A 22,514-nucleotide genomic window follows, 5' to 3' on the forward strand; every position below is an offset into this window, starting at 1 on the left:
AGCTACAAAGTAAGTTCAAGGCCAGACGGAACTGCATAGTGAGACCCTGTCTCAAAAACACCAAGAAAAATAATAAAATAAAATAAAATAAAAGTAAAACCTATGTACTAGCTCTCATGACAGACATGCTGGCACCAGCTCTGGATTAAGTATTGTCTTCTCTCTATATCCTTTGTTTATTTCTTAAAAGGGGTTCCCGGTCCCTTGCAGCTTTACCTGTTGGGACCTTGAACAAAGAAAAGGTAAACTTCAGAGAAGGGGTAAGAAAAAGAGGCACAGGCAACAAACGTAATCAGGTACCTAAAGGTATTAAGTACTCTCCTCCAGGCTACTTCAGACCAGTACTAGCTAATGGAAAAATAATGCAAGCCATATACACAATATTAAATTCTTTTGGAGCCATAATAAAAGTAAAAAGATAAATTAATTGTAATATATTTTAACCCAATAATGGATTTAGTATTCAAGATACTGTTCCTTTAACATGAAATCAATATTTAAAAACTGAGCTATGCCTTTTTTATTAAGTCTTCAAACTCTGGCATGTGCTTAATACCACTGCAGGTCTCAAACTGAGACAATTTTGAGTGCTCAGTATCTATGTGGACAGTGGCTACGGTGCTGGACAATGCCGCTTTAGACTACCCATATTTTGACCAATAAACCTGAATCTTTAGTTATGAGTGAATTAAACCATACAAGAAGAAGACAAAAAGTGATAATAACAATCTGCGAATATTTCAAGACAGAAGAGGTTTTATATTCCCCAAGGAAGCAGGAGCTTAGACAAATAAGCTCTATTCAATTTTCCAGAAAGTGAAAACTTTCTAATAAATACAGCTGTGCATTAAATGGCTAAGAACCCTAAGGCAGAGGCAACTTCCTGCCATTATTCCTTCAGGTCCTCCCTGCAGAACACCTGGTGAAGATACTACACAGAGTGTGGAGTCTGTGAGACTCTTCCAATGCCCACAACTCGACAGACTTTAACTTTTGGTTTTTCTCATTCTGTCTAAAAGTGTCCTGCAATCTAGTCTGAAATGTATTTCCTATTATCTGCTTCTCTCCAGATTTTAACAAGTATTTTTCCCAAACATGTGCAGTCTAATAATGGGAACCTACTTGCCAAATGTGGCTTTTCCCACCCAAGTGAAATGAAATACAGTTGAAAGTTCAATTTCTCAAGTTATTCACTCAGGTGATCAAGAGCCAAGTGGGAAAGAGATGCAAAGTGCTACTTGTTTTTTTTTCTTTGACGCCTAGTTTTGGTATTTGTACTCCTCAGTACAAAGCGTACAATACTAGAATTAAACAGGGATAACTGGATTCCTATCTTAGCTCCACCAGTAACCACATCTATATAAACCACAGTACAAATTTACCTTTCACAACTCCCAGCGTCTCAAAACACTAGTAATTCTTAAGGAACTTGACAACGGCAATAGTACATACTCCCCCAGTGGTCAAGTTACTCATTTCAGGGTATTTTAATTGGTTCTATACACATACCGCAAGTGAAACCACACCAAAAAATAACCAGCTGCATATTTAGCAATTACCTGGATGTTAAAATGATCAAGAATTGCAATCAGCTCTTCTTTCCTAGTAGAAACCACAGCACCTAGTTAGGATAAATATATAAAATGACCATATTATTTCTAGGGCAGCAATATAAGAAAATACAATTACTTATAAACTATGAATATTAATTATGCTCAAGCACTGCAGTCAATTCTAGTAGAAACGATGGAGCTGAGTACAGAGAAACAAGCAGAATGACCACATTGCTTCTAGGACAATAACAGAAAAAATGTACAATTACCTATAAAATACAAATAATTAGTTACCTTTCATTGTGTACCACAAGGTAAAGTACCACTGAACACCCTTAAATCTCAATGAACTAGGCTGACATTCCAGCCATGACACAGAATACAGAGGAAGAAAGTGGCCATGTATAGAAATCGTGCATACCTTCTCCCACAGTTAAGGATTTTACTTTGCTCCTCACCTACCTCTTCTTTTCCATACCTCTAAACACTTTTCTCCTCCTTTATGTCATTTTTCTATCCTTTGTTATGTCATTCCATAAGCTCTAGACACTATATTTTTGTTTTAAGACTCACACTGAAAGGACGTGTGGGTCTTAGAACAAAATGGCCTCTATCTCAAACTGTGCCAATTCTTCTAATGACAGTGTTACCATCAGGGACAACTCTCTGTAATGTATGCATGTACCTACATGTGTGTTTATATACACACACAACTGACCCTGTTACATAAAAGAGGTTTCAAGAGACTGGGAAGATGTACCTTTTCAGTAAATACCAGCACAGTCACTTAACTCTTTCTGAGTTGTCACTAATTTGGTACTTGGTATTAAATGGTTCTAGGAGATGCAATGAAAACCAAACTGTTTTGGTAGTAAGTCATGAGGAATCACTCACTCAAAGTTCTAGTTTGTGTGGAGTACAAAATAAATCAGTACAGGGATAAAATTTCTGCATCAAAATGCAATGAATATCAAATTTGATGGATTTTAAAGAAGTAGAGTACTAAGTTATGACTGCATATAAAATGAAAAGAAAATCAAAACAGACCTGTTTGACTTTTTAGTTTATAGGACCGACTTCCATCCATGCTGATGTGCTGCTGCACAACTATGGCGTCACCATACACATTTGCTCTATAGGCATCATCTCCTCTGTTCCTCAATGTGACTGTAATATCTGCCGAACTAACAACAAGGTGAAGCTAAGTCACAGAGGTACAGTGCGATTACAGTATTAAGTTACTAGATTTTCAAATATTCTCAGAAGCCCCTAATAATCCGGCTCATCCATTTGAAAACTGGCTTTACATCCACAGCTGATGACCAACAACTGATCAGAGAACAGCAATGATACTGTACATATCCAATAAATTTGAGAACAGAACCCCCATGAAAAATAACTACTCTATGCATAACAAAAATACATTTGCATGAACACACAATTTTGGTTGTTTCAAGTTATATAGATAAGTTAGACATTTTTCTATAAGAACTGTAACCAAGTCATTAATAAAGTCTACATTTCCCTATAAGGATCACATAATCAACATTATACTGCCTAACTACTAAGATTTACATAATAAACCATACCAACAGTAGACCTTTAAAACGATGATGAATTAAGAATTATGGCAAAGTAATAACATTTTCAAAAGGATTATAATTTAGGGAGGCAATTTTAATTTTTCAGTTACTTGACAATTTAAAAAAGTGAGCTGCGTATAGTGGCACATGCCTATGATCACTCTGGGAGACTGAGGCAGTAGGATCACAAATTTGAACTCAGTCTAGGCACCTAAGGAACTTGGTGAGACTCTGTCTCAAAATCAAAAAAGGTGCGGGGATATAGCCCATTGGCAAAGGCCCTGGGTTCAATCCCTAGGTACCATATACACATACACACACACACACACACACACACACACACACACACACGCACACTCCACACAATAAAAGTATCAAGTACCAAGAGACATAAACTGGGGAGTATACAGGAAGAAGGGAAAGGTTAATTAATGAATATTAGGTTACCGTCAGACAGAAGTAGTTCTGGTGTGCTATTACACGAGGTAAAGGGTACTACAGATGACAGTGATATACCATACATTTGAAAAGGATTTGAGTACTGTTTACCATAAAGAAATGATTAGTTTCTTGAAGCATTATTAGTATTAAAAAAGATCTTAATACAGTATAAAATGGAACTAAAACACATGACTGTTAGGAGTATAAATGTGCCTGCTAGTCTCTACTATAGTTTTAAAGTTCTAAAAAGTTTAAGGCATTAATTATATATATTTTAAGATATTATGAAGAAGCAATCTTTATTTACCTACTCTAAGTTCTATTAAAATAAAACTTGGCAGAACAAAATGTTGATGATAGATATTAATAAATACCTATTCGTTACATATAAAAGCAGAAATATTTTCTTGATTTACACAATCATCTGCCTAGAAGTCCTCTGACATAAAACCGTTTTAATTGGCAATTAAATGAAACCATTAACACTACAACTTGTTTTCATGACTTTGTTAACATACTCCAAAATTTCCCCCTTGTAGAAAATATACGAAAAAATACATCAAGATAAGCCCTATACTACATTCCTGACGTGACAGTGGATGCAGGAAGGGTCTGTTCAGCCCCAGTCAAGTGCCCTGGCAACAGGGGCTTGCACCCTCCCCTGTGCACTGAGTCATGATCAGCACTCCATAGCAACTGAGCAATTAGGCTCTGTTCTGGTCTTAAATTCACATCAGGAAAAACTGGTGAAATCCTAAAATAAGTCTGGAGTTTACTCAACTGCATAGATTTGTTAAACTTGTCTTAGTTATGGTTAAGATATCAATGTTAAGGCAAGCTGGGGGGAGAATATAAAGGGAACTGCACTATCTTTACAACACTTCTGCAAATGTAAAACTACTTCAAAATAGAGTTTCTTAAACTTTAAATTTAGAAATGACCAAGACAAGGGATAGTGCTTTCTTAGTGCTATAGTTGAAGTGTCTGCAACTACAGAACCTGGTTGGAGTACTACACTCTGAGGAGGAAATAGTCCACAGAGAAAAGGAGGAGCATAGGAGAAATAAGTTTTTAGGAAACCACTAGGACACACTAACAGAAACAGCCACACACCCACAGGAATTAGGCAGGGAATTAGAAACCCTGAGAACATAAGCTCACTTCCTTCCATACCACCAGGCTAAGAAAGTGAGGCATAAACACTTATGCTCAGGAAGGCACAGGGACAAGGACTAAGTTTATGAACAGAAAGGACTCACATTGTCCTCTAAAGACAATGAGAGAGAAAACAGTCACATACCTTCGCATCCATCGAGGAGGAGGAAAGAGAACATTCAGAACAAAATACAGCCAACAGGAGAGAAGAGTGTAAGATTCAGAACAGAGGAAGAGCCACAGAACAGACCTAAAGAAGGGAGATGGAGACAGAGCCCAAGACAAACGGACAGCCACAAACACAAAGACCCAGAGACACAGGTAGTTCAGCCTGGTCCTTTATGAGGCTCATTTGCCTCTTTATAAAAGATACCCTTGTATCTAGAGCTACCTTGAATAGATGGGTGTTTTTTTTTTTTTCTTCCAGCAAAATTATCTAATTTTTAAAAAGTTCCTTAAAAATTGTAATTAAGGAACTTTTTAGAAGGATTTTTAGAAGTTTCCCCAAACAGACTCTATAAACACCCAAAGCTCAAAACCATTAACTATATGACAAGGCAAGGGAAAAAACTTGAGATATGTAGCAAAAAATTATTTCATTTATGACTATGACTACTCAAAACTAACACATCTTATAAAAAACATTTAAAAATAAAATTACTATCCATATTCGCTCTCGGCATTATCAAACATGCCTCTTAACCAGCAAACATCACCTTATTATCTTCACTCCTACTACTCCCTGCATTCCAGAGCTAACTTTAGTAAGAACTTTAGAGCACTGGCATCCTGCTGCTATGTAAGTTTAATAGCCAGGGAAAGTTTTTGAAAAATTACCATTATAAATAAGTCTCACAATAACTGCTCAAAAAACACAACAAACCGAACTTACACAAACAGACAGGCACAAATACGCAGGGAAGTGGCTCATGCCTCTCCCTCTACATTGATGTAGCCTTTGCTGATACTGACAGAGCCACAAAGTCCTATGTCTGTATCAGTGAGAGCTCTTTCAAGGAAAAACCTACATATACAAGCAGTGCCACAGTCAAAATTTGGTTTCTTAACTCCAGAAGCACCTGTCTCTCTCTGCACAACAGCTGACAACCGCACATGCTGATAGAAACAAGAAACAAGGAAAAACTTATTTAAAAGTGTGATGCCTATGTTCCTTCTCTGGGTAGCCAGCTCCTCAAAATGAGTTCTATACCCTTAACTAGATAAATCAAGAATACATAACAGGGGCTGGGGATTTAGCTCAGCGGCAAAGCGCCTGCCTGGCAAGCGTAAGGTTGTAAGTTCGATTCCTGGTACTGGAAGAAAAACAAAACAAAACAAAAAAAACAAAAAAGAATACGTAACAGAAGTATGAGTTTTGTCCCTCCATAACTTCCACGCCATTATGAATGTCAAAAACAGGACTACTGCACAGATCCCAAAGCCACCAGGGCAATTTTAGAAAGTCTTAAGGGTGGGAAGAAAGAACAACATGTTTAGGGAGAACCTAAAAAGCAAGGAGCACAAGACCTCTTGTCACTGAGAGAGATCCATGAGAAAAGGTACATCATGAGAACTCATATGTTGTCCCCAAACCACTGCAAGGAATGGCAGACGATCAGATGAGAAGTATAAGCTAGTGCGCCAGCTAGTTTTTCTTTTTTTAAACAGTATTCAGGACAAGTCTCAGACAGAAGTTTCTGCTTTAGTCCAAGTACTTCCTAAATTGGAATAAAAAATTTTTTGAAGTGCTTGGGACATGAAACAGAGATACATAAAAAATAATTTCTTCCTGAAACTTATGTTTGAAAGATCAGCACAGTATCTGGCAGACCAGGTAACTGTCTGGACAACTACAAAATGAACAGTTAAGTGTAATGAAGTAGAGTTGCACCATGAACTCAAAGATGTTAACATAACTAATTTCCATTTCAGACATAATTGGGGGGCAGCGGCAGAAGACTTTGGGTGGGACCCAAATAAAATTAAGCAAAAAGAGAAAATATGTTGAAGAACTCTCATCCAATAGCTCTCTTTTGAGGCCAAAAAGCACCAGAAATCACTATATTCTTGCTTCCTTTATATTACCTTGGAATCCTGGCTTAAGGTTAAGATTCTCCTAAGCAATACGTAAGAAGTCAGCTATCCTGATTTATGTCTTGTCCCCATTCTACTTTTGAGTAATAAAGTAAGAAATTAAACAGGTGAAAACACTAAAAAAAGAAAGTCTATTACATGAGAAAAAAGATACTGGCACTAATTTTCGTAATTCTAAAACTTTAAAATAACAAGACTCTATAACACTTTGGAACATTAGTGGTTATTAGAAACAAGGATCCTCTCACAAGCACTGGGAATAGAACAAAAAAAATAAAGACCTGGAGAGAAAGCTGCTATTGGGCAAAAGACAAGTCATGCCAGATGTGGCACACACCTCTTATCCCAGCACTCAGGAGGCTGAGGCAAGAAGATTGCTGTGAGTTTGAGGTCAGCCTGGGCTACATAGTTGAGTTCAAGGCCAGCCTGCTTTACAAAGCAAGAACCTGTCGCAAAAAAAAAAACCAAAAAACAAAAAAACAAAAAAAAAACCAAGAAAGCAAAAAAAGAAGTCACAATGGTGCAAATCGAACAATTTATATACCATTACTGAAAGCAACCTATGACAAGACAAAATGGCAAAAAGAGAGTGACAGTATGACCATTCATCAGGGTTAGATGGACCACAAACTTATGATTGTGGTCTTCAAATCAAACTCACTGGTTAAAAGGGAATAAAAGCAAAATCAGAGCACAGGATATTTTTGAAATTTTGTACACGGACTCATTAGCTGGTGGCTGACTGCTCTCTCCCTTGTCGCATCCACATGGCCTTGCTGATGCTCCGTCTGCATCAAGAGCCAGGAAGGTGCAACATTCAAAAACTTGCCATTTGGCCAAGAAAGGGCAAGAAATGAAAAGCCATGAACCCTCTGTTCTGAGAAGCCCCTTCATTTCTAGCCGCCGCAACTACAGGATTGGGAATTAAAAGTACCCACTTCTACCTAAAGGAATGAAAATACACCACGACAGCAAAACACTTACTTCTGTCCATCTTTCACAAAACCTTTTAAAGAGGATCCTCTATTAGTAGCGACTGCTTTTCCACCGAGCCCCACAATGAGAGCTGTCAGTACGGCACTCTTTCCGCCTAAAGAGACAGATGTAAAAGAATTCACATTTGTTAAAAAGAACAGGAAAAGTGAACTCCTAAAACTTGATGGAAAAAGATTTTGGAATGAATTGAGTCTCATTTTGAAATAAAATGCTAAAATTTTAAATTTCCTCCAGTTACAAAGCAGCAAACTTAAAAGAACACTGTATACACTATGAAATATTTAGCTCCACTCTTTAAAAAATTAGTGTATTTTGGGAATCAAAGTTTTGGTACTCTTAAGGAAGTGGAAAAAAGCTGTGTGATACCTTCCCAACTGGAAACTGTTATTGTACCATCTTGGTCTATCAGCCCAATACATGAACTTATCCTTCTATTTACATGTACATACATTCAATTTATGTAATTTTATTACATTCTGATCGAGCTACAATTACCACTTTATCCCCAAACTCTAACGATAATAATAACAATATTAACAATAATAACAACTATCTTCAACAATTCTTGAATTTAAGCTCCACATGGACAAGAACATTCCATTCAATGCTGCACTCTCAGTAACATAGTTTTTGAGTGAATGAATGAACCAGGAATATTAGCAAAGTCATGTAGATGTTTTTGTATTTTTTACTTTTTATTTTTACTAGTACATGTTTGCAGTGCATAATGATGACATTCATACTGGCGAGTTGGCACATGTACATAACACATCTTAATTCTTTTTACATCTCCTCTATCCGTTTTCTCTCCCCACTTTATTAATATTCTAAGTTGTTATCTCTAATTTGAACCTTACTTTCTAGTTCTTTGAAAAGTATACCTCTTTTTACCCTGACAGATATAAAATATCACAATCTCCAATTTCAAAATTTACCCAGAAATTAACCATTTTCTGAACTCCACAACCAACCAATCAGCTCTTACGAGCCCATTATCCTCCACAATATACCCCACATTAACCAACATACACAGTGACCCAATTTAGCTCCTGGAATGACTTTCAAGTTCCTATTTTGATTTAACAAGTTAACTTTTAACAAGTTCCTATTTTACCAAATCCACTGACTCTACTTGCATTATTTCACCTTCTATTAAATTTTAATAAATGTAATAACTTATTGCTTCAAAAGTTAAAAAGAAAAAGAGAAAAAAATGCCCTAAGTTCAGAACACAAGTCTTCTTTACTTCTTGTCCCATGTGATTTCTTTGTAGTAGTTACCCCTTTCTCCGTCCATCTTCTCCTGAAACCTACTTCCTTTCTGACTAAATGATAAGGACAGAAAAGAGAACACTGGAGCCAATTGTGAAGGTACCTTGCGTCTTGGTCCACAAATGTCCCTAGGGGATAGATTCTGGCAAGCCTTTGTTTCCTTGTGAGCCATCTCAGCTGAGCCACCCACACCTGGTGTCTGGCCAGCTCATCACAATAGCTACTTAACTAGTCTTTCTGTCTCCTGTATTTTCCCCCTTCCAATCTGTCCTCCACACTGTGGCCTGTTCGTTTCAAAAATTTTAGCCATGTCATCTATTTACTCAAACATTTTCACTAGCATCCATTGACATTTGAATTAAACTCCAAAATCTTTATCATGATACTGAAGATCTGCAACAGTAGCACTCAGTAACTCTCCAGTGTCAGCTTCATTCCCTCATTTACATCTACTCACCCAACAGTTGAGATGGGCAATCTTTGCCTTGAGCATCTCAGCTTCTTCCAATGAGACCTAACAAATCTCTAATTTTCCTCCAGTACCAGTCAAATATCATAAAACTTTTACTGGTCACAACGTGAGAATTCTTACTTTCATATCTGGATTCCCACTCAATTCATTTGTGCTCTAATGCTTAGTCAAGGTAAAATGCTGGGGCTGATTCAACTGCATTGAGGATAGCCTGTTCACCTTTGTATGGATTAGATTACAAGGTAAGAATATTTTTTTTAAAAAGGAGGAGATTCCTGGGCATGATGACAACTATGTGTAGTCTCAGTTACTTGGGAGACTGAGGCAGAAGGATCATATGAGCCCATGAGTTCAAGGCCAGGTTGGGCAACATGAGATTCACGGGCAGGGGAGGCAGGAAGTGTTTTAACTGACTGTTTACCTAAAGTTGACCTAACATTTTCTTTAAAAGAAGCTGATAGTAAACATTGAGAATATTTATAATTGTAAGTTTCAGAACCATAAAACAAATATCTATCAGCACTAATAGTTACTTATTCCAAAAGCTAATGCATTATCTCATTCTTCTTCAGGCAAGAGAAGAGGGTGAAAGGACTTACTTCCATTGTTGCCAACAACAAAGTTGACATTGGAACCAAACTTGAAGGGCCCAAGCATGGAATGGCACATGAAGTTTCTTAGATGAATACTCTCAATTATCCCAACTTCTGCCGCAGTCTAAAAACAATGGGGAAAAGAATCAATCACGTGCACTTTGCAGATACCTAAAATCAACCATATTTTTACCAGACCATCCAGCTAAGTTTGAAGACCACTTTAATGTTTCTACCTATTTTAATAGTTTCTCTAGAAACACCTCAGTTCCTCTGGACACTCATTAGAAAGCAGAAAGTATTTGTATCTTTGTATAAGCAGAATATCAGAAAGCATGGTTCAACAATTTTTAAAAACATTTTTACTTTGGTAAGAAATAAACAGACCCTGTGAACCTTTTTTCCCAGTTTCTGTCAATGGTAACATCTTGTAAAAATAAACTGAGTATCAAAGCCAAGACACACACATATTGATGCAACCAAGCTGCAGAACAGTAGATCACTACAAGCATCTCTCACATTGCCCTTCAGTCATACCCACATCCCACATGTTCTACCTCCTTAAGCCCAGAGCCAAACATCAGTTTTTCCATTTCTGTAACTTTGCCATTTCAACACTAAACAAATGAAATCACCCAAAATGTAATCATCTGAGAGTGGATCTTTTCACCTAGCCTAATTCTCTGTTGTTGCCTCTAGTAGACATTTATTCCTTTAGCATTTCATAGTAAGAATGTATCAGACTGTATCCACTTGTTGGAAGACATTGCATCTTCCACAGTTTTTTGGTTATTATAAACTCCTAAAAACACTCATGTACTGGTTTTGTATGAGACAGATCTACTTCTCTGGGACAATGGCTGAGTTATATGGTAGTAATGTATTTTGTTTTGCTTTTGTTTTTTAACAGAAACTGATAAAACTTCCAGAGTGGTGATTATTTTATATTCCCATCAGCAATCTATAAATGATTCTGGGTTTTTGCCCCCTATTGTGTTCACTATTTTTTTCCTTTGGCCATTCTGATGAGTATGTAGGAATATCTCATTACGGTCTTTTTGTATTACCTTTATGTAGAATGACATTGAGTACCATTTCATGGGTTTCAAAGTATTATATACAACAGTGAACCTATGGCACACGATGCCACAGCTGGCTGTTATGACTGAAAGACCTAAAAGGTTCACCATCACTGGTACAGTACATTATCTGCCATCTGTACAGGTTTCTCCTGTCCATTCTCATATTCAATTGTTTGCTTTCAAACTGAGGAGTTGAGATTCTATATATATCCAGATACTAGTATTTTGCTGGAGGTCTAAAAATATTTTTTTCCAAAGTGGGAGCTTGAATTTCTATTTTTTTTAACAGGGTCTTTTACAGCATAAGTTTTCAATGTTGATGAAGACCAATATATCAAGTTTTCACTTTCATGCATTTTGGCATCAGGTCTAAGACTCTCAATACATTTACTTCTAAATGTCTTATAGTCCTGTGTTTACAGTTACATCTACTACCCTTCGATGCTCATTTTTAAGGTAACAGACTAAAGTCAGGGGCTACTTTTTCATCTACCACTGTACATCCCTCCAACACACTAGCTCTACAGACTACTTCCCCCGCCACTGCACTGCTTCTGCTTCTCTGCAAAAAGGAAATTCACTATAATTCCTATCATCTATTTTGCTGTTGAAAACTGGTCCTGTGTTCCAGTGATCTATGTGACTTTCCCAATACCAAGACCACATCATCCTAATTACTGTAGCTATCTGGTAAAAGCCTTTGAGTGAGTAATCATCCCTGCCACTTCATTCATTTTCATTATTAACTATTACTGTACCTTTGTCCTGTCAAATAAACTTTAAAATCAATTTTCCTACATCCACAAAAAATCTTGCTGTGATTTTGAACAGAACTGCATTACACTTGTATATCAACTTGGCAAAGAACTGATACTTTTTCTGCTGAATTTTCCAATCCATGAATGAGTCTCTCAATTTACTCAGATCTTTGATACCATTCATCAACAGTGCATAGTTTTCAGTGTACAAGTGCTGTACATATTTTGTTAGATTTAGACCTAAGCATTTTGTTTTCTTTTTCAGAGTGGTTTTAGATTCATAGAAAAACTGAGAGAAGATACAGATTTCCCGGATACCTCTTACTCCTGCACACGCACAGCCTCCCCACAATCAACATTCCCTGCCATAGCAGAACATTTCTTACAGTTGATGAGCCTGCACTGACACCACACAATCACTGCAAGTCCTTAGTTTACATTAAAGATTCATTCTTGGTGCTATATATTCAATGGGTTTGGAAAATTAAACATATGTAGAATGTATTATTTGCAGTATTGGCAACCGAACCCAGGGAACAGAATTACATCCCAGTCTTTTCTTATTTTTTAATTTTATTTTGAAACAAGAACTTTATAAATTGCCTGGGCTACTCTCAAACTTGCAGTCCCCTCCTGCCTCAGCCTCCATAGTAGCTGGGATACAGGTGTGCACTATGATGTCTGACTTAGAGAAATGTATAATGACATCTATCTACCATGAAGGTATTGTATGGAGTGTTTTCAGTGCCCTAAAAACCCTGTCCTCCACCATCTCAGCCCGTCTTTCTCTAACCCCAGAAACCACTTACATTTCTACTGTCTCCCCAGCTCTGCCTTTCCCAGAATGGGCAAGTTCACATCAGACAGTACACAAAGGTTTTTCAGACTTACTTCTTTCACTCAGTAATAAGAATTTTCATTTCCTTCATGGCATTTCATGCCTTCATAGATCACTTCTTTTTAGCATTAAAAAATATGCCGTTGTCTGGATGAACTATAGCTCATTGATCTATCCACCAACTAAAGAACATTTGCTTGCATTCAAGTCTTGGAAATTATGAAGAACACTGTTTAAAAAAACCTGTGTATACGCATGGGTTTCCAGTTCCATTGGGTAAATACCGAGGTGTGTGACTGCAGGATTATGTAAGAGTATAGTTTTACAAGAAACAGCCAAACTACCTCCTAAAGTAGCTGTAACATTTTGCATTCCCTGTATTGATGGAGACTTCCTGTTGCTACACACCCTTCTTAGCACTTGCTTGTGGTAATGGTCTGGATTTTCATCATTCTACAGGTGTAAAGTGGTATTTTGTTCTCTAATTAGCATCCTGAAACATTTTTTTCCAGTGATAATAAATGGCATATTTGAATTTTAATGTCTACATGTTCCATGCCAATATACAAAAATATAATTTTAAAAAATGTTTATCTTGCAAGTTGTAAGTTTGCTAAATGTACTTTTCAATTCTAAACATATTTTCGAAGTTCCCCAAGATATTCCAGTCAGGTCACCTGCACACCAGGACAGGTTTATTTCTTTCATTGCTAACCTCTATATCTTGTTTCCTTTTCCTGCTTTATCTGCACTAGCTAAATTTCCCAGCAGTACAGTGAATAGGAGTTGTAAGAGCAGACACTCTAGTTTTATTCCTCATTTGCAAACTAAAGTATACAATATTTTACCACTACGAGTATTACTTGTAGGTTTTTGTCTCCATGTTCCTCACTATGTTAAGGGAATTCCCTCTAATCAGATTTTTCTGAGAGTTTTAACAGGAAAGGATGCTGAATATGTCAAACACTTTTGTTGCATCTAATGATATACTATGTTCTGCCTTCTTTAGTCTGTAATATAGAGAATTACATTCATTTTCAGAATCAAACTTGCATTCTGTCTGTTACTTTTATCCTTGCTGAGACAAAATATCTGATACCCACAAGTTAAAGGAGGAAAGGTTTACTTCAGCTTACAGTTTGTAGAGATTTCGGCCCACAGTTGGCTGGATCCAAGGCAGGGTGGCATGAAAAAAGGGCATTGGAAAGGAAGAACAGTCCATTGTAGGGAAGGCAGGAGGCTGCAGCAAACAAGCAGAAAAGCTGCCAGCAGTAGCAGCAGCAGCCTTTTCCTCTCTCCCTTTATATTCCATCTAGGTGATAAACCTATTGATTGGTGCCACCCACACTGAGGGTGCGGCTTCCATTACCCACATCCATTACCCACATCTATGCTAAACTCATATAGTTATCATATACTCTTAATTTCAATACTATACACTCTAGATCCAGCCAGCTCTGAAAAGCATCACCTAAGAGTGTATGAGGCTCTGGGGGGTACATTTAGATATAAGCCATTACATGTGACTAAAAGAAAGCCATTTGATCACAGTGTATAATTCTTTTTACCTATTACTAAAATCTGTTTTTTAGTATATGTTAAAGATTTCTTTGTCCAGATTCATGAGATAAATGGGTATACAGTTTGCATTTTTTGGTTCTTTTAGTTTTGGTACCAACATAATGAATTAAAAAGTGTTCCACCTTCTGGAAAGACTGTGTAGAATTCATGTTAATTTTTCTCTAAACTTACACTGTACCTCTCTAGTGACCACCTCTCTAGTGACCCCAAGTAGGCATGGAGGTTTCTTGTTTTAAAAGATGTTAAAATATGAATTAAATTTCCTTAATAGTTACAAAGTTATGCAAGTTGTCTACCCCATATTGTTGAGTTGTGGCTGCTTTTGCTTCTTGAGAAGTTGGTCCACTTCACCTAAATTTTCAATTTTGTGTGGCAGAGCTGCTGTCTGTATCTCCTCATCTTTTTGATGTTGTAAGGTTTAGTCATAGCCCTATTTCATTCTCATCATTGATAATCTGTCTTTTGTTTCCCTTTTTTCTTCTTTGTTGGTCTTATCAGAGGTCTGTCAATTTTGTTCATTTTTGTTTCATTATCTTCTCTGTTTTTCTGATAATTAACATAAATCTCAAAATCACTCAGAAGTTATTTGACTTTAGCTTTTTAAAGATCTATTGCTTTTTCCTGCTTATGAATTATCATGGAATATGCATTATAAAAGAAACATGAGAAAAAGCACTTACCAAAGTAGAAGTGCCTTTAGTCAAAGAAACTGTACATTCATCTTCATCACTATCTTTATCAAAATCCTCTGATTCTTGTCTTGGTCTTTTGGCATTTTCAGGAGAGAAGAAACTGTCTTCCTTTCTTTTGGCCATCTGGTCTGAAAAAACTTTACAGTAACAAGGAAGTTAGTAGAGTACAAGGTGCATATGATTATTCTATAAATATTAAACAACAAAATAAATCACACAAAGCTCATTAAATTTTAAGTACTATGTTCATCCACTTCTAGTTTAAAAATTAAAGTTCTTTAGACTGCATACAAAAAAGAGGCTCTGAGTCAAATAATCCAGGAAAAGCAAATAAAAAGATCTTCCCTAGAGCGTCTATAAAAGAACTAGCTCTACCGACACTTTAGCCCACGAGACCAGGTAAGGCTTCTCATCTCCAAGTAGGCAGGGTAGTCAATTTATCACACTTTTAAAAAATCACTTGCATACTCTACATCAGCTAATTTTACTTCAGTTATTCACGACCCAGAGTTTTGTCAATGTGAGCCTACCTAAAAGTTTTGATGCCAAATTCACAAAAGATAAAAATTTGTGAGACTATGGTTTCTAGTTTTGTAGTCTATTAAGAGATGGTACAATGCTTCCTAAATTTATTCCAGAGCAATCACACAATTTTTCACAAGTTATAGAGTAGCAGCAAGTATAATAAAGCCTTTCATTTTTAAAGTATTTTCTCAGAGGCATATTTTGAAACAGTGTTGCTAACACTAGTAGTTTCCCTAAATGTTCCCCATATAGTCCATGTTGTTTATTTTTTGCCCAATATACTACAAAACATAACCTAGGAAATTATATTTAAAATTACACAAGATGCTGTTAAATATATATACTAAACTGTTATATATATACTAAGTCTCTGACTGAAATTAAACTTTAAGACGTTAGCTCTGTAGCTTCCCTCCTCCCTGGCTGGCCTGCAGGGCAGCAGTGTGATGACACACACCTGCAAACCTAGTATTCTGGGAGGCTTAAACAGAATAACCTCAAATTTGAAGCCCCCCAGGCAATTTAGTAAGATCCTATCTCAAAATAAGATAGAAAGGGCTGAGGGTGTAAGAAGGCTCTGGGTTCAATTCACCAAAAATAAACAAACAAAAAACCAAACTAAAACACATGCAAAGATTATCAGCCTGGTGTGGTGGTGCATACCTATAATCCCAGCTCTGGGGACACGGAGGCAGGAGGACCACCGTAAATTTGAGGCCAGCCGAAACTACATATACAATGAGACCCTGTATCAACCTCCCCAAAAGTCAAAGAATATGAGGACTCTCTAAGATACAAGGATATGAGGAATGGTTCAATCCACTTTAGTCCCCAAGTTCTGGACCACAGTAACTTTGTCTATACCGCGTTCTTGACTCTTCTCCCCCACAACAACAGCAGACCTCTCTCCTGAAGTGGACTGAAAGGTTCTAGTCAGTTCAGGTGTCAGCTATCCCATGTGACAGGCACATGGGCCAGAACCGTCTTAAGGTACATGAGTGAGGGAGAGGAGCAGAGACAAGGGCACTTACTCAGTGTTTAATGTCCTAATCCCCTACCTTCCAAGATTACACTGATGGAATCAATTCTGCAGAAATATTAAATTTTTATAGATGCATATCTTGGAGTAACTTTTGGAGAACTATCTCTGTCAGCTTTTGATACTATGGTATGTTTCTTTACTAAATGAAATGGGCAGTTTGCCCCTTTTCTTCAGGCTAGAAAATGTTTTCCTCTGCAAGACAGTTAAATTAAGAACTACACTTAAACCTACTGGACAATGAAGATCTTTTTAAGGTTAATTTTATGAAATCATTCAACTCCTTTCTTACATACTAGCTTTACAGGCTCACTATGTATCATATATAATTTTTTACAATTTTGTTTTCTAAAACACTGATAAAGATTCACATTTATTACCATTACCTTATATCTTGTACAGTCCTCATCTGCAGTCATGGCACTTTTCATGTAAATTATATTAAGTCTCACAGTATTCGAACATTTTTCTCCAAACTAGTTCTTTGCTTTATCAACTTGTTTTTCTTCAATGAGGCTCTTTTAATGTTTATTCACATATTTTTACGCAATTAAATATAAGGGGTAGGCAGTAGAGCTAGTGTTTAAGTCTCTAATTCCTCCTCCCAGAACACAAGTTAAAGAAATCAGAAATTCTTGCTGGCAGATTTATTTTTTTCTATTCTTTCCATTAAGTGAAACAAAAAAACCTTGGACATAATGTATAAAACAAGCATGAGACAACCCTGGAAAGTGAAGAGAACACCATTTAAAGACTCTAGGCTCAAGGATGGACAGAGTGCTGAATTCCCTGTATTTCTGCCATGCCTCAAATATCCCAGGCTTGAGGGGGATGGAGCAACTGAGAAATACCAAAAGGTACAGAGTGGGTAAAAAAACCCCAAACAAAAGCCTGCTCACTCTGTACAAAGGCCCAAGGGAAGGGTAGCCTGGTAAGACTCAAAAAACAAGAAACTTTTCACACAATAAATGCCCTGTTCCAGGCAAATACCACCATGAAAAAATCATGCCTCCTTCCCCATGTGTGGCAGCAAAGGCCAACTGCATTTGCAGCCTGGCCACATTAAAAGGTAGCATCCCAACACCCAACTGGGATAGTGTCAGTGGACATGCAGTCAGCCACACAGGGACCCATGACAATGGTGCTGGGGAGTCCACTCAGAGCACCCAGACTTCCACCCATAACAGGCAGTAAGGTGCTACTTGCCACCGCCATCCCTACATCAACCAGCTTCTGTCAGAGAAGGCCCAGTGAAAAATTGGGACTTGCACCATTACCTAAGAGAGGAGACTAGGCTCCTAGCAGTGTTCCTGGACCACATGGGAACTGAAGCTGCTACTGAGCCAAGCAGTCACCACAGCTAAAGAAACAGTTCTAGATAAATTTTATATTCTACAAGAGACGTAAGTCTCCTGTGTCCATGGCCCAATACCTGAGGCCACAGTTTTCAAAGGCTGTGATCACTTAAAAAGTACCAAAGAATGTCTGCTTCTATGTTTACCATAAAAAATTAAAACTGAGAAACTTGATAAAACATAAGCATATTTTCTGTTGGTCCGAGAAAAGATATCTACCATATATCATGTAATTAGAATGCTTCACTCAACACTCCTAAGTGAATGACAGTGAAAAATAGCAAATGTTTTACTATTACCATGAAAACAGTTTTGGCCTTGTGATCTCTAGAAAGAGTTTTGTAAAACCCTGCACTATACTCTGCCAACTGCTGCTCCAGGGGACACTATGAGCAAGTCTATGGCACAGTGCCATACACAGTAAGGCACTGACAGCAAGAATGAAGTCAGAGCTGTACAGACTTGAGGACTATAGCACACTACTGATTAGGTACCCAGCATCTCAGGCCTCACCCTAGAGCAAATGGATCAGAACCTTCACAAGACTTCAGGTGACTCAAAAACACAATTCTACCAAGTTTGAGAAGAGCTGCAGTAAAGCACGTTAAACAACTAGAACTTATCCTATCCTGAAGGCAATGAAGAACCTAATATATCATGATAAATCAACTATCACTTAACAGGTACACGAATTAACACCTAAATAAGGATACTTATCTGCAAACAAGTGTCTTCCGGGACCAAAAAAAAAAAAAAAAAAAAAACCCAACCACTACTGCCACAGCTACAAAGTAATCAGCATCTCTTTTGTAGATATTTTAATTTTATTTTGAATTTACACCTTATAAAAGCCAAAACGTCAAAATCAAACATATTTTCAAACTATTTAATGACAAGAATCAGTGTGTTTCAACTTGTTAAATCATTGCTTTGTTAAATAAGCAAAATTTTTACCAGGTCATTATTCTTCAGACTACACTGTCTTCTCTCTCATTCATCCTCTATTTCCTTCTCAGCCACTAAGCAATTACTTCCTTGTTAAGGAAGAACAAAGAGGAACCATTACTTTTTGGCTTCCTAACATTAATTATCATTTTAAATAGTGTTTTTATTAATGAGTAATACATGATCTGACAATAGGCACTCAGACATCACCAAATTTTAGTATTTTGCCAATAGAAAACCAGTTTTCAAGTAAAACTGGGGGAAAAGAGATGCAGGAGGCTAAGTATGAGGAGCTCAAACACTACTTGATGATTAAGTTTTTTTTAACTACCGGGCACAGCAGAGATTTGCAGTTTGCTACTAGGCTGCCAAGGTAACTCGCATCTAACACTGAAGGATCCCACCTTTTAAAATAACAATCACTTTGTAATTTAATGGTAATGGATTTTTAAAAACAGATATGAATGTCCTGAGAGTTAAACACAAGACCAATCAAACAGGATAAAGGCACACATAAACAAATGTAAAAATATTAAAAATCTAAGTATTCTGGAATACACAAAACATCTCCTCTGGCATTTTGGATATGATAAAGCTCTATATAATTTTTAATGTTTATGTACTTATTGTTTTTTGTTTTTGTTGACTTTGTTGTGCAGTACTGGGGATCAAATTCAGGGGCGATCCACCACGGAGCTACATCCCTAGCCCTTTTTGTTTATTTTGAGACAGGGACCTGCCAAACTGGCCAGGAATTTACAAGTCCCCCTGCCTCAGCCTGTGGAGATGCTAGGGTGACAGGTGTGTACCATCACACCTAAAAATCTGAATTAATGAACACACCATTTCTTCCTTACAGGAAGCAAACTCCACCTATGGAGTCTGTAAAGCTCATCAAAGAAAAGCAAGCTCAAAGGAAAAACTGAAGGTTGAGGTTTACTGCAACATAGGTATGTAGGAAATTTGAAAGATCATGTAACATTTTTTGTGTGTGTCTTTTTGAGACAGAGTCTCCCTAGGCAATTCAGGCTGGCCTTGAGCTCACTTTGTAACCCAGGTTGGTCTCAAACTCACAACGATCCTCCTGTCTCAGCCTCCCGAGTGCTGGGATTACAGGCATGTACCACCATCCACCACCGCCTGGTCGATCATGTAACTTTTAATAGGATTAACAATTTCTTAGTCTGAAGTCCTATTAAGTGTATAACAACAAGTAATTAAAATAAACATAAAAATGGAATCTAGTAATAGTGACAGAACTACAACTGTCAAGTTTTAGAAAAGAATTTAAATTACCAGGATTTTTTTTAAAGCTACTTCTGACTCTGCTGTGGATTATCATTCCCCAACTCTACTTTTTCCCACAAAAAAAGACAATCATTCTACATTTAAAAACCATATTTTTCTTTTTTTTTTTTTTTTCCCCCGGTACCAGGAATCAAACCCACGGCCTCGCGTTTCCCAGGCAGGCACTGTGCCGCTGAGCTAAATCCCCAGCCCCAAAAACCGTATTTTTCAATGTACTAAAGTAAGTACACTGGAATATATTATGAAATCAAATGAGAGTTATGGAAGAGAATAATTTTAAGTTCATTCATCAAAAAATTAAGATCAGTAAAATTACAAAGAACCGTACAAAGCATAGCATTTCAGGTAATAAAATAGGAACACCCAAATATATGTGCTGAAAACACTCCTGTAGTCTCAATATACTACACAGACCAAATAGTTAAGAACAGCAGCAGAAAAGACCAGTTTCTAGCTATGAATAAAACCTGGCAAGGGAAAAGAGACAAAATCAAGAGATTTAAGACTGGGTACAATTTCTGGTGAGTAGAATTAATATTTGTTGAGTAACACTTAGCGTTTGAGGTAAACTTTATTCCCTTGATCTTCCACATCTCTATGAGGTAAGGTCTTTATTTTACAAAGAGAAACTGAGGCTCAAGCCAGACTTAAACTACAACTTAGTTCTGATTTATAAAGGTTTATGTATTTCAACAACTCAGCAGAGCCCTGACCCAAACCCAGGTTTGCCAAACCAAAGGTCAAACCTTTTTAACATCCAGTTTCCTACTGCATAAACAACTGAGTTTAACTGAAAATTTAATTATTCATAAATAGTGCACCGGCTATTAGTTTATTCTTTATCTTCTTGTCAATCTTTTATTAAAACTACAAAAAATTCTGTGTATCCTTCTAATGTTCTACTTAACTCAGTCAAAACTTTCGTCTTGCTAAGTAACATCTCATTTGTTTTTCATCTTCTCACTTAATATTAACTGCTTTCATAAGACAGAGGGTTTGTCAAAGTCAGTGGATCAATAATCCATTTGTTCTGTTTGAAAATGCTAGCATTAAAGTGCTTCTACAACATTTGAGAAAGGCCAGGAGTAAAATATACTCTGCGGGAGGAGATTCAGGAGTGGAAGAAAACTACACAAAACAGTAGTAAGAAAAGACAGAGGAGAGAAAGTATAAGAGACTACACCTGACCATCAGCTGGACTGAATTTTTTATATAGACCTGTGGCTGATGATGTCTTAAAAATAACGCACAATACAGTACATGGTAAACCTTTGAGTGATTAATTCCTAAACGTAAGCCAAGTACTTTTGTTTCTTTTTGGCGCTGGAGACTGAACTAAGAGCCTCAGGCACACTAAGCAAACACTCTACCAGGTAGGTACAGCCCAGCCAGCCAAGTACACCTTTAATTTCGATTTTAAAAAGACAGTCAAGATTGTGGCAGGTTTTATATAAAATCTGACAGGTTAGGCTCTTGGTAAAATACAGCTTTGGGAATAAATCTCTTTTTTCACTGTAATAACTTTACCCGCCACTTACTTTTCGCCTGTCTCATTACTGAATGCTTTACAGCTTACACTTACTACAGACAGATACCCAGATACAGCTATATATATTGCCCATACTTAAGAATACTGAGTTAGAAACTGAAATTTAAAGAAATGGTACTAACCTGCCCGGACTACCACAACTCAGTTTCTGTAGAGTAGGGACACGTTTTAAGCAACATACAAGAAGTTTCCGAACTTTTTTGTACACGAGCCTATTTAAGAAAAAAATGTTTTGAGTCCCAACATTATAAAACTACATTACACATAGTGATAGAACGACGTGGAGTAAATCTACACAGGTCTAATGGCCCTTTCTGCCCCGTGAGTTGTTGTCTGCACAGGACGACGCGGACGCCTGCAACCCAGCTGCGGGGCTGCAGGACCAGGCCGAGGGTGAGACCGCAGGCCAGCGCGGGCGACGCAGGAGCCTCCTCTCCCGGGGGGCTGAGGCCGTCGCTCTGGGGCGCAGCGCCTGCCTAGGGCGTGGGTGTCGGGCTCAAACCTCAGCGCCACAGAAGCGAGACGATGAGCAGGAAAATCCCTGCACAGCGCGCTCCGCGGCGGGCCGGCTTCCCTCCCTCCGGAGCGCCTCCGAGCGCTCGCCCTCAGGACGCCAAGCCCACCCTGCTCGCGCCCAGAGGCCGCCGGGCCCGCGCGACCCCAAAGAACCCGCGCACACGCGCA

At 37.6% G+C, this 22,514-nt stretch overlaps 1 protein-coding gene across 1 annotated transcript in view; it reads right to left on the reverse strand.

Moving 5' to 3' along the window:
* Positions 1-22,514, reverse strand: part of Smc6 (structural maintenance of chromosomes 6) — a gene marked incomplete in the record, with an annotated part of 96,772 nt that overhangs the window by 73,743 nt on the left and 515 nt on the right. Inside the window, 6 exon segments of the mRNA XM_013522645.1 lie at positions 1,560-1,621; positions 2,601-2,737; positions 7,811-7,916; positions 10,165-10,282; positions 15,098-15,237; positions 21,953-22,514. Coding sequence (XP_013378099.1) covers positions 1,560-1,621; positions 2,601-2,737; positions 7,811-7,916; positions 10,165-10,282; positions 15,098-15,232 — 558 coding nt within the window.

This window comes from Chinchilla lanigera, unplaced genomic scaffold, assembly GCF_000276665.1.
Source record: "Chinchilla lanigera isolate Chin_1 unplaced genomic scaffold, ChiLan1.0 scaffold00068, whole genome shotgun sequence".
In the NCBI taxonomy this organism is placed as follows: domain Eukaryota; kingdom Metazoa; phylum Chordata; class Mammalia; order Rodentia; family Chinchillidae; genus Chinchilla; species Chinchilla lanigera.